Source organism: Mizuhopecten yessoensis, unplaced genomic scaffold (genome assembly GCF_002113885.1).
Source record: "Mizuhopecten yessoensis strain PY_sf001 unplaced genomic scaffold, ASM211388v2 scaffold716087, whole genome shotgun sequence".
NCBI classification, from domain to species: domain Eukaryota; kingdom Metazoa; phylum Mollusca; class Bivalvia; order Pectinida; family Pectinidae; genus Mizuhopecten; species Mizuhopecten yessoensis.
The window spans coordinates 91,781-106,144 of record NW_018479941.1 but is presented as its reverse complement, the minus strand read 5'-3'; the positions used below and the strand labels follow the sequence as shown (position 1 = coordinate 106,144).

The following is a 14,364-nucleotide window of genomic DNA, read 5'->3' as shown; positions in this document are numbered from 1 at the left end:
GAATGTTACGGGACGCACCTAACTGTCCGGAGTGCTTGGCAGTCCTCTCCGGACCATTCCCGATCCGTAAGACTCTGTTACGTACGTATACGACTGCGTTCAGACAATGTAGGACATTCTAGATTATTGAGGATAATAATCAGACTATTTCGCTGTTCGTGTTGTAGCGCTGTCTGATCTCAAACGGGAGCCATAATCGGCACTGTGTAATGCGGCGTCCACACAGTGCCGACTATGGCTCCCGTTTGAGACATGGTCAGTGTCTGGAGTATATTGTTTAATACAGTACAATTATTAATTTTGTGTATTTTGTAGTGATTTTAATAGCTGCAGTCATTATCAATATTCGGAAATCAGATATTTTCCTGGGGACAAAACCCGTGGTTTCCCGAAAAACTGACATTTTGTGGGAACATGAATTCGTGGATTACAAATACTCACTCTAATTGATAGAGCTGTTTTATGCCAAAATCGTGGATGAAAATTACCCCCGAAATCAATGAAATAAAAAATCCCGAAAATTAGTGATTGCACAATAAACGTGGGCAATCCCTTCTCTGACAAATCATCCCCGCACAGTTATATTGCTAATACTCTGGAATTGCAAATATGATAAAAAATTCTTAAGATACATTTCAATTTGGGAATATCATTAGAGTATTTCCAACCTCGTGATAACGAAGACAGGAAGTCATTTTATAACTATGACACATCTGTCAATAGCAGATACAGTAAAAAGCACGATTCACGTATTCCAGTGGTCATTACTGTGTCCGAATACACCTAAACACCTCTGCGAACGAACTACTCAATGCGGTGAAAGTAGGTCAATCTAGATATAAATCTCTTCCCCTATCTTCTTTCCACAGCAGAGCGAACACGGATATTTTTTTATGATAAAATTATTCGGGTTTTGGCCGGAAAAGCGTGAAGCATGCCTGCACGTGATGACCACTGATATATGTGACATTCCAACTGCAGGATAGTTTGTTCCTAACGTGTCAGACCCTTTTCCTGGGGTGTCCACACCCCTTCCGGATCGTTAACGGGTACGGACACAACAATGGGACCATCTACAAAATTCCAGCTAATATCTCTGTTTGTAGTTTCTGTATTTACAGTCAGGGTGTCAAGTTCGTTTCCAAGTAAGGTAAGTGCATTTAGACCTCTAACTAGATTCTTCTTGAAGCTACAATTGTAGCGTATGATGAGTTTAAATCTGAGTTGATTTATTTTCTAAGAAAGGGATTGTTAGTGTTTAACACTATTTGCTATTTTTGTAAAGCATCAATTCCAAAATAAAAAAGTGCAGTTTTTGCTCATTGTGTTGAAAAAAACTAATTTAATGAATTGAATATATTTCCTTACAACTGATTGTGAAATATCAAAAGTACCACTAAGCATGTGCATGCCTTGTTTTGCATATTAGCATTTTTCCATTCTCTGTTTGAATTATTTTCGTTGGTGGTTGTGTAAGCTTGAGTTTACTATGAAAAGATATACTCTTTTTGTCCTCGTTTCACGTATTTAATGAGCAGAAATATACAATATCCATAAAGTAACTAAAATGTATATATTATTTCAAAAAAGCTAAATCTGTATCATTCTCTGCCAACCCATTACATCAAATTAATCATTTATCTTTTTTTATCGTTTTGTATTCATTTTATTTATAGTTTCAAAGAAACATCTTAATCGAAAAATTAGTTAGACCGTTGTGTATTTGTAGTATTCTTTCCTATTTGTTCGCGCTTATTTTTTATTTTTTTTGTGTTTTTCTCTTTTCTAACCAATAAACACATTTTCTGGGTTTTTCATGTTATTAATTTCATATTAAGAAAAACAAAACAAATAGATCTTGATGGAGATTTTAAGTTTTATTTTATATTGATAATTATGATCAGATATATAGGATCTTGCATATATTTCCATTTCATATGAGATTTATGAAACCAGACTAAGACTTTTTCAATCGAGCGAGCCAAAATGAAAATTTCGTGATGAGTTTCATAAATTTCATATGCAATGAAAACGAGTATAAGTTCCTTTTTAATCACATAATCAAGTTTTGTGGCATGTATTCGTGCAAAACGACAAATTTCATGCAACCTTGAAATTTAAAACGCCGCCGTTTTGACTCCAGTGCGTAAGTTTTTGACGTCATGTACTTGTCATAGGCGTGACGTCACAATTGAAACAATTAAAACATACAACCAATCACAGGGATGATAGGTCATATTTCATGGGTTGATACGCAAAAATATATGTCATGGGTATATTCACTAGATAACACAGTACATTATGTGATAAATCTATATCCTATTACATTGGCGTTGCAATTTGCATCAATAGCACTACAAATTGTAGACCTGTGAATGTGACGTAATTTGCATTGCACTGTACATTGCTTGCTATCATCAAAATGATACAATTTGATATACAGAAAAAAAATAAAAAACGTCTTTTTTAATTTAGGATTTTTATATATTTAATGTTTAACATGTTTTAGATTATATTGCAATTGATGCAATGTCTGTATCATTGACTATTTAGAATATTTTCTTTGTATGCTATTATTATTTTACAGCATTTGGTATAGCGCCCTATCCTGCAACAATTTTAATAAGCCACTTTAAAGCGCTTTACAGTACATAGATATACATTTTTTAATTTACAATCAATCAAATTACCATATACATTAATCAATACAATTTTTGAGGAATTGGCAGGAGCTGTTTATCAGGCGCTTACTACTCGTCATATGCCACCTGGCTAATATTTCCCTATGTGTGTATGCCTGCGTGTGGTCTGGTGATGTGTTGTGTTATTTTTGTAGAGTGACCGTGTTTCCATCAACATAATAGATAGTGCTACCTCACATGAATGCTAATTCACATATACTGCAACACCCACCCCAAAACTTTTTATACTCAACCTGGGTTATTGGAGTTGTGTGGGCAGGAGAAAAACACTTTAAATATTCCATGCGTACGACGACATCGGGGATCGAATCCCGGTTGCCTGCGTGGAAGGCCGGAGTGTCAACCACTCGACCAATCCGCCCATTGCAGGTCGATGTTTTTGAAAGTACTCATTTGTCTGCCTGTTTGTTTTGGCGTCACTATCCCGGTTCGGGCTATGGGGACCTGACATTGCATGAATTTTACCTCGGCTTTCGGAAACTTCTGCATCCCCCCACCCCTTGTATTTAAAAGCTTCGAGGTATTTTTTGCTATTTTGCCCTAGTTTTGTCTATGATCTGTTTGAATTTTAGGAACTATGCTTTTGTTGTCACTTTGTTGATGATATCCAGAGTGTACGTTAAATATCAGATCGGAATAAGGTTCCTTTTCATATAAAATGTGCGAATCCAATGGAATATTCTTGTGTAGCGGCTGGCTAGTTCGTAATAAGTTTCATATGGGATGGAGACAAATTTAATGTCTGCTATATCATATTATTAAGGATGTTAAACATCATAATTTTCTGACAATTTGTCAATTTGTCATCGTCACCACCTGGACTTCATGTCGGCTCTCTTCAATGGTGTTCTACTGTACCATAAAGCCATTTATATTGTTTTTATAATGACGTCAAAATTGTCAAAAAAAAATAATGTGCAAGAATATGAGCACTTTTATTTGTAAATTACACGGCAGTATTCTGATGATTTTATTACAGTTATACTCTCATTGAAAAAATGTTATTTTACTCGAATGATGTGAATATCGACTTTTTTATATTCCTAATTATCAATTATCACTTTGGTGGTGGATGCTAGTTGGATTTGACCTAGATTTATAGTTGGATTTGACCTAGATTTATAGTTGGATTTGACCTAGATTTATAGTTGGATTTGACCTAGATTTATAGTTGGATTTGACCTAGATTTATAGTTGGATTTGACCTAGATTTCTAGTTGGATTTGACCTAGATTTATAGTTGGATTTGACCTAGATTTATAGTTGGATTTGACCTAGATTTATAGTTGGATTTGACCTAGATTTATAGTTGGATTTGACCTAGATTTATAGTTGGATTTGACCTAGATTTATAGTTGGATTTGACCTAGATTTATAGTTGGATTTGACCTAGATTTATAGTTGGATTTGACCTAGATTTATAGTTGGATTTGACCTAGATTTATAGTTGGATTTGACCTAGATTTATAGTTGGATTTGACCTAGATTTATAGTTGGATTTGACCTAGATTTATAGTTGGATTTGACCTAGATTTATAGTTGGATTTGACCTAGATTTATAGTTGGATTTGACCTAGATTTATAGTTGGATTTGACCTAGATTTATAGTTGGATTTGACCTAGATTTATAGTTGGATTTGACCTAGATTTATAGTTGGATTTGACCTAGATTTATATGGCGGGTGTTGTCAAGGAAACGGCAAACGATTTCCCTCCCTGACAACTGGTCTGATTATCCTCAAAGATTTTAAGTTTGAAATACGGTTATGTTCATAATTGAGTAATCTTTATATCTTTATACATTTTTTTCTCCCCCTTTTGTCTTACCTTCGTTGACTTTGATATCTTTAACCTTGATTTCTACATGGCAGTGCTGTAACATAAAAAAGTGGGAAAAGGGGTACTGTATAGCGCTTTAAATTCGCGAGGTCAATATTGCGCGGTTTCCTATTCAGTACATATTCGCGGGGGTTAAATTTTGCTGTGCACCCTAATCCCATGTGTCGTGTAAAGTATTATGAGTGTAATCATTAAAGGGTTAAATCTCGAAATAAGGTAAATCGTTTGAAAACACTGATCCCGAGCATCGTCATCCGCCAATGACTTCACTCAAAAGAATATCAAATTTGTATGTTCCTTTGTTGGAGTAAACTGTAATGGTGTTATCACGTACTGAATATATTAGTTGCTGTTTAGTATACTTGGTGATAGGTTTACATAAGTGTCTGTGACACTTGCTCCTCTTTCCCTTTGTCTTCTCTGTTCATTGAAGAAAGAAAAATTTAAACTAAACTATAATAAATTAATCACTTACTGTGTATATGTAAGTGTTGTTTTAACATGCACTGCCCAGATTTCCGGTGATAATCCTATTTGAGTTCATTTAAGTCTGGATAACAGCGTTGTGTTATACATGTAAGAATACTCAACATGTTGTGATAAGGTCCGTAAAGGGGGTTGATATTTCCGATTAATTTCGCTGGTATTTAGAATTCGCGGATATTAGTCAAAGCGCGAATATAGCGAAATTAAAACCACCGCGAAATAAAACCGCTGCACAGTATATGAAGACATGATATCCCGGTAACTTTATTCCTCAAAATGCTGTAAACGTATATATTTGAGCGGTAATTTTGTTTTAGCGCTTTGAATATTTGCGCTAAATTATTGCGCCAACATAACCGGTGACCGTGTCTTAGCTTAACTTCGCTGAACACAACTTACTAATCAACAATGTGCCACTGTGCCACTGTATCTTACTCCAAATACAAAATATATACATTTTAAGTAGGCGTATCTTCCTACATATTAACTATCGACGTTGGGTGCAGACTCGTCAAAACAGAGCCGCCGCGTACTGTGTTTGCCACACAAAATCAGCGAATTATTACTTTCCCTGACACACTGGCATGTTTATGACATTATTCATTGGAAAAGGTCCTAAAAAACCGGAAACGAATACACAGGGACAGTACGTTGATCCACACGAGAGAACAACTTAACCAGAAGTTTTATTGGCACCTTTTATTCGGAACACCTTTCCCTTTTTGGTAGATCTACATATAATTCGGAACACTTCAGACATGGAATTTTCATTCGTTTTACCTGAGTACCACTGATGTGTCCAAAATTGACGTAATGACAAAATGTTCGCTTTGTTTAGCATTCTGCTTCTAAGACAATTTTTTCGGTAAACGGTTTCTTCATTTTTTTTTTAGTAATTACTTATTCTCTTGTATTTTTCTTCTAATCTTAGATTCATATCTAAATGGAAAATAAACCCAGCCAAAATATTATATTGCTCGTTCTAAGAAATTTATATAAGTTTGTTTTTAAAATCTGACCTGTTGAAACCTCAGGAAAAAAATGTAAAATCATTTTGTTCAGGATGAATAGGGATTTGGTTATTATAGTCAAACAACAAATTTCCAATATGTCACTTAGCAAATTTACATAATGTGTCTTCAATATACAGTTTTTTCGAGAGGAGGAAAACCATTCATGTTCTTTTCATTAACTATCACGTTGCATACGATTGCATCCCTTACCAAAACTGTAGGTTTATTCAACTTATTACCAACAATGATTAGTCCGTTAATTTCGCAGTGTTGATAGTTTACTGTTGTCTCGATCAGATATTGTTCGCAGGTATTAAATTAAGTACAATGTTGTCAGGCAAAAAAATGCATTTATAATGGTTCATTTTTATTTCGGTGATTTGGTTATTTTAACAAGTGATTTATTAATTTTTGTTTTATCTCCATGATCCGGTAGGACAGCAGAAAGGTGTTTTCTGTTGTTTCCAAGTATTAATGGTAATAATATTCGTTTGATATATAATTTCGCGGTATCTTTGGTGACTGCGAAAAAAAGCGAAATCAAATTCCCGCCAAAATTTCCAACTAAACAATATGATTACTTTCCATCCTTGTCTGCTGTATTCCTTAACAGGACTTGATGCTTTTTCCTTATACCAAGATGACTGATCTCCCACTCAATGATACACGCTTGTTTTTTCATCATTACGAGGGATAGTATTCTCGTATGTCCATATATAAAACTACTGTTATCGTAAATCAGGTGAAGATATGATCTTTCATCTGCCTTACCAGGAATATACTGCATTGAAAAAAGAATACAATGGTTTTTCTGATGTTCTGTGGTAGATTTGTTTAATACATTAACTAGACATGTGATGAAATCAAGTACTGATATTAATATTGTTTTGTGAATTCTAATACATCTCCATTAGCAAGGTGGCATAGGACTAGGAGTTAGCACCTGATAAGGCAGCTCCTGCAAATTCCTCCAAAAAATGTATTGATTAATGTATTTTTTTAATTTATATGTAAGTGTATTGATTGTATAAAATGTATATCAATGTACTATAAAGCGCTTAAGAGTGGCTTATTTTAGCTTGATATGGCTTGATAAAGCTTGCTACCAAATGTTGTAAGATTATTTATCAGGATTGGGAAAGGCAAACAAGGCAAACAGGGTACTGTACCATATAGTCATTTGCTCTATTTTGGATTCATCCGTGGTATTCTATGTCAAAAGAATGGTTAAAATTATAAAGTTGTTCCGAAACATTTGTAGAAAACTAACCTTAAGGCAACAACAGATGATTGATTAATGATTTGTAAACAATGGCATACTAAATTCCAACTGAAATGATACAGCCAAACTCAAGGACTGATAATCCATCTGCTGAATCAAGAAAAATCGGGATATGAAATAGGGAAGCACATTGGTGAAAATTTTGTTTATAGAGTCTTGTTTCCAACTTCAGTTATCTTCGTTATTTTTTTATATGCTATGCATCAATGTTTTTTTGTTTTTTGTTTTATTTCAAATCAAGATTGCAAAAGTAAATTTCTTGTGACTGTAACACTTGTATATCGTGCGTGACATTGATAAAGGAATCAACGTCAAGCAACAATGCTTAATGTGACATTTAGGTTAATACTTCGTCCTCGTATAGATTTGATACAATTTTTATAATATCACATGTATTTTGGCAGGAAAATCTTGAAATAGCATATTTTGTTTGACATTTCCGAACATATGAAATGTAAGCAATCGAGTTTTTGTACACATTAAAATGCAACGAATGCATTGCCAATCTTCAAACCTTGGCTTCATGTAAAACAAGAACAAATAGCAGATGCTGACATGTCAGACCTTACCTTACTCTATTGCTTAAATGGCCATGTTGATGCAGTCATATATGTATTCTTTGTGGCTTTCCACATAGAAAAGCAAACGTTTTAATATGGTGCTTTATAACTATGTCTTTGTAGTAATTATTTGTAATATAATAAACATTTTGTAGACAGTTCAGATATCATTTAAAAATGGTATATATTGTTTGACTTTATGATCATTCATAAACATTTTCATTATGTTCACTGACAAGCATTTTAACTGCTGTAGTTATGTTGTACTGCAGTAGTTTTGGTTGCACAGGTTTACCGTAATCGTTTTCATAATTTATGTGTTTAAAAAAAAAAAAAAAAAAAAAAAATTTTTTTTTTAATTAATTTATTTGTTATTAACAATGGCTGCTTGGTATATTGCATATCTATTTCATGCTAGCTTTCCAGATATTTAAAATATTACAACTATTATAATATTTTATATTTATTGTAATCTTTAATATTTTATATTCGTTATAATAAAATGTACATGATACAAAGTACCACGAATATATCAATTAAACTTATCATAAATGCTAAATTTGTCATCTTCGAAATCCACGAACTCTGCTTTCGCACCTTCAGAATATGTCTTAACAGAATCGCGTCTCCTAGTAAATGATACCATGAGTATTTCTGATATTTTCGCTACAACGTACTGTAAACTTTGATAATGAAATTATGTAAGGTATGCTCCTTTTGCAGCAACAGTTGTTGGTCTGAAATTTATTCAAATCTGTTTCTTCTTACGAAATATTTTCTTTTTGGAAATTAGGAAGCTATCATACCTAGGGAATTGCAGTTGTAAACTTGCACACATTTCTACATACCTGCAGAATAGCATTGTAAAAGTATTTTTTGGAAATTATTGAAATCAACACAAGGGTGTCATACCCAAACGCTGTACAACCATATTAAAATAGGCTGTATCATGCCAGTGCCATTGCATCCTCGATACTCTCGCTCACCTTCGCTCTCTGCACCCATGGAATATATATTATGGCGTTTTGAAGGCACGAATATAGCTGTTTGATTGGTATAAGGTAAAAAAAAACACTGGCCAATCTTTCGGCTGATACAAAGGAGCGAGACCCGACTTCAAAGCCTATAATCTTTACCGTTACGTGATTGCGAGATTCTTTTGAAGTACATCAAAGGATCGAACTAGTCTTCTTGTCTCATCAACAACGTGGCGCACACTGTGCCTTTCATTTTGTTATGACATATCCCAGGGGTGCAGAGAGCGAACGTGAACGCAACCCCTGTAGTGTCGAGGAGGGTACCATATTTGTTTCAATAATCTGTCAAAATTACTTTATTTACAAATACAAAAGTAAGTGCTAACATTCTTTCTTTTAATGTTTTTCCGAGGAGGAGAAATATACGTTTGCCAAATTCTTAAAATTCAAAATGGATATTATTTGAGATCAGACCTTTCTTATTCTTGATCGTTCATTTAGGAAATTGCTGCCATTTTAAGGTAGTTTATGTTTTATTTATAATCTATTTTCGTAATTTTAGGTTGACGTGAGAAATCCGAGGTTAAACAGAACTACAGGTCGATTTATGAAGATAGGAGGAACCACTTTCCAGACCATCCGCTCAAGTAACGGCAATAACCACCTGGTGGGAATAACGAACGGAAAATCAACAGGAATAGGGGGTATCTTGGGGGCTAAGGAAAGTAAAGCCTTCGGAGATAGTTTACGACAGGGATTAAGGAAAGTGATACCGTTAGCAAGTAACGTCAAACATAACAACAGAATATCATCAACGGGAAAAACCTTGATAAGGAACAATAATTTTAATTCAAGACAAATACAAATTAATCAACATGGAAATTCTATGCGGAAAGGCACAGGGACCGGAATAGTTGGAAATATTCTAAAAGTCGGAGCAAATGCCGTTAACAAAATGGGTAATATGCAAAGAAATTTTGCAGGACAATCAACTAGCGGTAATCGTGGACGATTAAATAATGTAGCTAGCAAGAATGGAGTTGGAAGTGCTAACACCCAATCAGGGAGTGCAACACGTGTTCAGCAGTTGTCTAGAAGTTCCAACACAAATGTACAATCCAAGACGCCAGCGAATAATGGTGGCATTCATGGGAAAAACACAGTTCGGGTGTCACAAGCAGGAAATGTACGACATAGTATTAAAAATGTCAATCAAAACACAAGACAACTTCGAGGCCAGTCATTAAGTGCAAGAAGAGGGTCAGGAAACACAAGAGGTGTTTCATCAACTTCCACAAAAGGCCGAATAGGGAGTGTGCGATCATCCAGCGGCCGGACTGTGTCATCGCCAGGATCTTCGAATGGTAGAATTGCAGGCGTTGCAACAAATCAAAATCAAAATGGGGTAAGTTGGAATAATAACGCTGTAAATAAGAGAGGCAGTTTGCTTAGAAAAAGGATATCGGAGGGAAACGTGTTGAGAAACTCAAGAAACTTCAACAGGAACAGTGGTCAATCTGCCCGGCAATCGCAACGATTCGGTAATCAACAATCAGGGCGATTTAATGCTGGTCAAAATAGGATGACAAGAATATCTCAACGCGGAGGTGGACATCATCCGTTTCAGGTATCCTCGGGAATGCAGTCCAACATAAGGCGTAGAACGGGAGGACTTGCGAGAGGTATATCTAACAATGGTAAAAGGGTTGTCGTTCAAAATGGCAGGCGCATCATTGTGTCTCCTTCACGTTCCTCTTTGTATCAGAAGCGCCAGGAGACTCGCCAACAACAGAGCCGGCGCCAAGAAATAATAGATGGCGATCCCGTAGAAGGGCTGGAGAACATGGACATCGATAACATTATAGGATTGGCGTCGAAAATTGCTTCGGTGAAGTTAGCAAATTCAATTATATCTTCTTTTAATGGGCAGGAAGGGACACAACAACTATCACGGTTCTTGATTGATTCCGAGCTCGACATCGTTCCGGAATTAATTGTTCCAGTTCCAAAGCAAGCCGAACAGGCTTCTACGCGACGAATCGTTACCATGACACGACCAGCATCGGCTGTCAAACAATTGCAGTCCCCACCAGTGGCTAAAAACCAGGTCACGGTAGCGTCACGTGGATACGGGACTCCCGTACTGCTGCAGTCGAATGGAGACATCCAATTTTCACGAGTTGATCAAACAGGAAAGGAAATATCAAGCGTCACAATAAGTAAGGGAAAAAGTAAGCAAATCAAAAAGGGAAATAAGGTCAACGCTAAATCTAAAACAAAACCTGGTAATGGAACCGGAACCGGAACTACTCCTGCGGGAGGGGCAAGTAAGCAAGTACCGGGAGAGGAATTAGAAATGGAAATGGAAACGGAAGGACTTTCGACGACAACAATAGCGGCTACGACAAAAACTAAAAAACCTTTGTTGCCACCAACAACAACAGTAGCGAACTCCGTCATCGTGTCGTAAGCAGCTAATATATTCAGTTCTCGTTCCAGTTCTCGTTCAGACGTTACTTCGTCCGTTCTTGGAATGTGCCGTGATACTTGTAAATAGACGGGAAACGGAGTGAGAGTCAGTAATTAGATAGAATGGAATTATTCGAAAAATAACCGGTACTTACAAGCATTTATTGTGTATTTTGCAAAGTTGAACGATATCGGAGCCGTCATATCGTCCATGCAAAGTGTTTACTTTGATTAAGCTGATCAAATGAAGAAACTAGGTCAAATTTATGAGAAATAAATGTTGTAGAAATTGAATTCATTTCACAAAAGCAATCACCTAATGGCTGTTTGGCTAGATTTAAGGACGCCCGTACCACTGCCGAAAACAACAAAAAATATTTGGAATTCTCTTTTTTCCCAGCATGAATATAGCTTTAATAAAAAAAATCTGAAAAAAAATCCCTTACCTTGGGGAGTTTTTTTACGAAAAACATTATAAAAATGAAATTTTAAAAAAAATGTCAACAATTGTGGTCGGAAAATATAGAAATACAACAGGGCCAGAGTAAGATTCGAACCCGGGACCTCTGATTATTATTCTGTCGCTGTAACTTATTAAGGACTTGGTCAGTGTTATACCACTGACCTAGTGTCACTGTAGTTCTTTCCTAAACGGAATTGGGGGGAGGAAACTGCATTTCCATAACCCTACAGTGGATTTTTCTAGAGTTTTGCCATCCTCGATACACCAGGTGTTAATTATAAGCTCACTTACGCTCTCTGCGCCCCTGGAATATGCCGTAGCAAAATTGAAGGCTTGGTGTTCGACACATTGTTGATGAGACAAGAAGACTAGTTTGACCCTTTGATGCCCATCAAAAGAATTTCGCGGGCGTTTAACGGTAAACATTGGCTGTCTTTGAAGTCGAGTGTCACTCCTTTGTAATCTTCAAAGAACAGGTATCAGCCTAGCGATTGGTCAGTTCTTTTTATCCTGAGACCAATCTAACAGCATTGTTTTTGCGTTCAATTTTACTATGACATATTACAGGGGTGCAGAGACCGAAAGTGGGCGTAACCCCTTGAGCATTGAGGAAGGTGTTTTGCTTGCAGTGGTACAGGGATATTTCAACCAAGAAACATAGTATATATCTGAATCATTTGAATCAGTCTGACATCACGACGTCGTATCATGAAATGGCGCCAACATTTTTGAAGGCAATAGTTTACTAAAAGAAAAATAGTATATTGTATTTTTACAAAAGCGTTACGAGGAACTGTTTTATTTTGCATAGATCGGTGTTTGACCAATTACAAGAATAAAACGATAATGAAGATTTCGGCTACTCCATCTTAGCTGGAATTATGCAATTTACCAATGTTAAAGGCGTGAAATACATTGTATTTGCTGAGTAGCAATGGTATGAAAGGGTAACATTACGTGAAATTCTAGGGAATTATTCGATGGTTATAGTATGGAAACTATATGTCTTTTTCATAAAACCCTAGATGGCCGCTGGCGGCCATTTTGGTTTTCAGATCTAGCTCTTAATCGAAAATATTTTGCTCTTCAAATCAATGTGTAACTATGTTATTGCATTGGGAACAAATACACAGATTGGGCATAACTAATTTTAGTTATACTTAATACAAAGCTAAATATGAGACAACATATTTCTTTGAGAAAACGATCAAGACAGTCACTTAAAGAAATGTTTATTAGATACAAACTGCAGCAGAACAACATGCATCCCATATATTTTAGAGACGGTGAGGCCACGTATTGTACTTCCATTGGTCGAATAATGGAACTCATTCTTTGAGCGGATGTACATGTACATTGTATATGTGATGTGCACAATTGTTGATATATTCATTCGCACAATGCGGGACTGGAATATTGTTCTTGTTTCAGCAGCAATTACGGTTTTCTATCTAGTAAAACTTGACGTTGATATCACTTTTGACTTGATTTGTAATATTAAAGGAAATTTAACACCATAAAAGAACCTGTTCTGTGTGTTTTTATTATTCATATAAAAAAAATGATGTTTTAATGGGAAATGCTGTACACAAGGGAAAAGTGTTGTGTTCAAAATAGTTATACGGTGTAAAATTATATAAAATATAGACTGATGATATAGTTCAGTAAATAATGCCCCCAGCGTACCCGTATCATAGGTCTCAACCTATGTTAAGGTTATGCAACAAGTGACAGGCAGAAATTTGAAGCAATCTATTAAATTTCTCATAGATTTGATGTTATTTTGAGCGATTTATTTCATTTCCTAAGGATTTTATGTTAATTTGAGCAATTTATTCCGATATGAAGGATTTAATGTTATTTTGAGCGATTTATTCCATTTCTTAATGATTTCATATTATTTTGACCAATTTATTCAATATCTGAAGGATTTAATCTTATTTTGAGCATTTATATTCATATCTGAAAGATTTTATGTTAGTCTGAGCAGTTTCGTTCTAGTTTTTATTTTTTTGAACAATTTATTCCATTTTTTAAGGATATGATGTTGTAACAAGCCATTTATTCTATTTATCAATGTTTTTGTTATTTTGAACAAGTTAATCAATTTCTTTAAAACATGAAGATATACTTGTGAATTACAATTACTCTAAACGCATTGTACCGATATCTGTTAACAGAAGTTTCAACGCTGTTCTGGTGATCCGAATCAATGACTGGACATTTGGACCCAATACGGTCAGCACGTCATTGGCCATAAATGATTAAAATTCTTCTCCAAACAAGCATTAGTTTTGATAAAATATACTTTTGAAAATGATATCCAAATAAATAGCGTCGCACGGCCCGGAGATCGGGAAAGCGTTGTTTTGGTAATTATTCTTACCTTAACAATGTTCATGTAACGATAATCAACAGCTAATGAAGCTTATAGATAGTTAAATTGTCATAAAAGTATTATCAAATGAAAATTGTATACATAAAAGTACTTCTTTGCATTGAATGACAGTTTCTTTTGCCGTTTTCCAATAAATGTCCCGTTTTGGGTACTGTCCCGATTAGGGTACAGTGAC

The 14,364-nt window shown here is 35.3% G+C and overlaps 1 protein-coding gene across 1 annotated transcript; it reads left to right on the top strand.

Annotated features, from left to right (window-relative positions):
- The first annotated feature begins 1,063 nt into the window (after positions 1–1,063).
- LOC110441662 lies at positions 1,064–13,303 on the top strand. The gene is made up of 2 exons (XM_021484868.1): positions 1,064–1,150; positions 9,422–13,303. The coding sequence occupies exons 1-2, from the start codon at positions 1,064–1,066 to the stop codon at positions 11,327–11,329; spliced, it is 1,995 nt and encodes a 664-aa protein (XP_021340543.1). The 3' UTR covers positions 11,330–13,303.
- Positions 13,304–14,364: the final 1,061 nt, after the last annotated feature.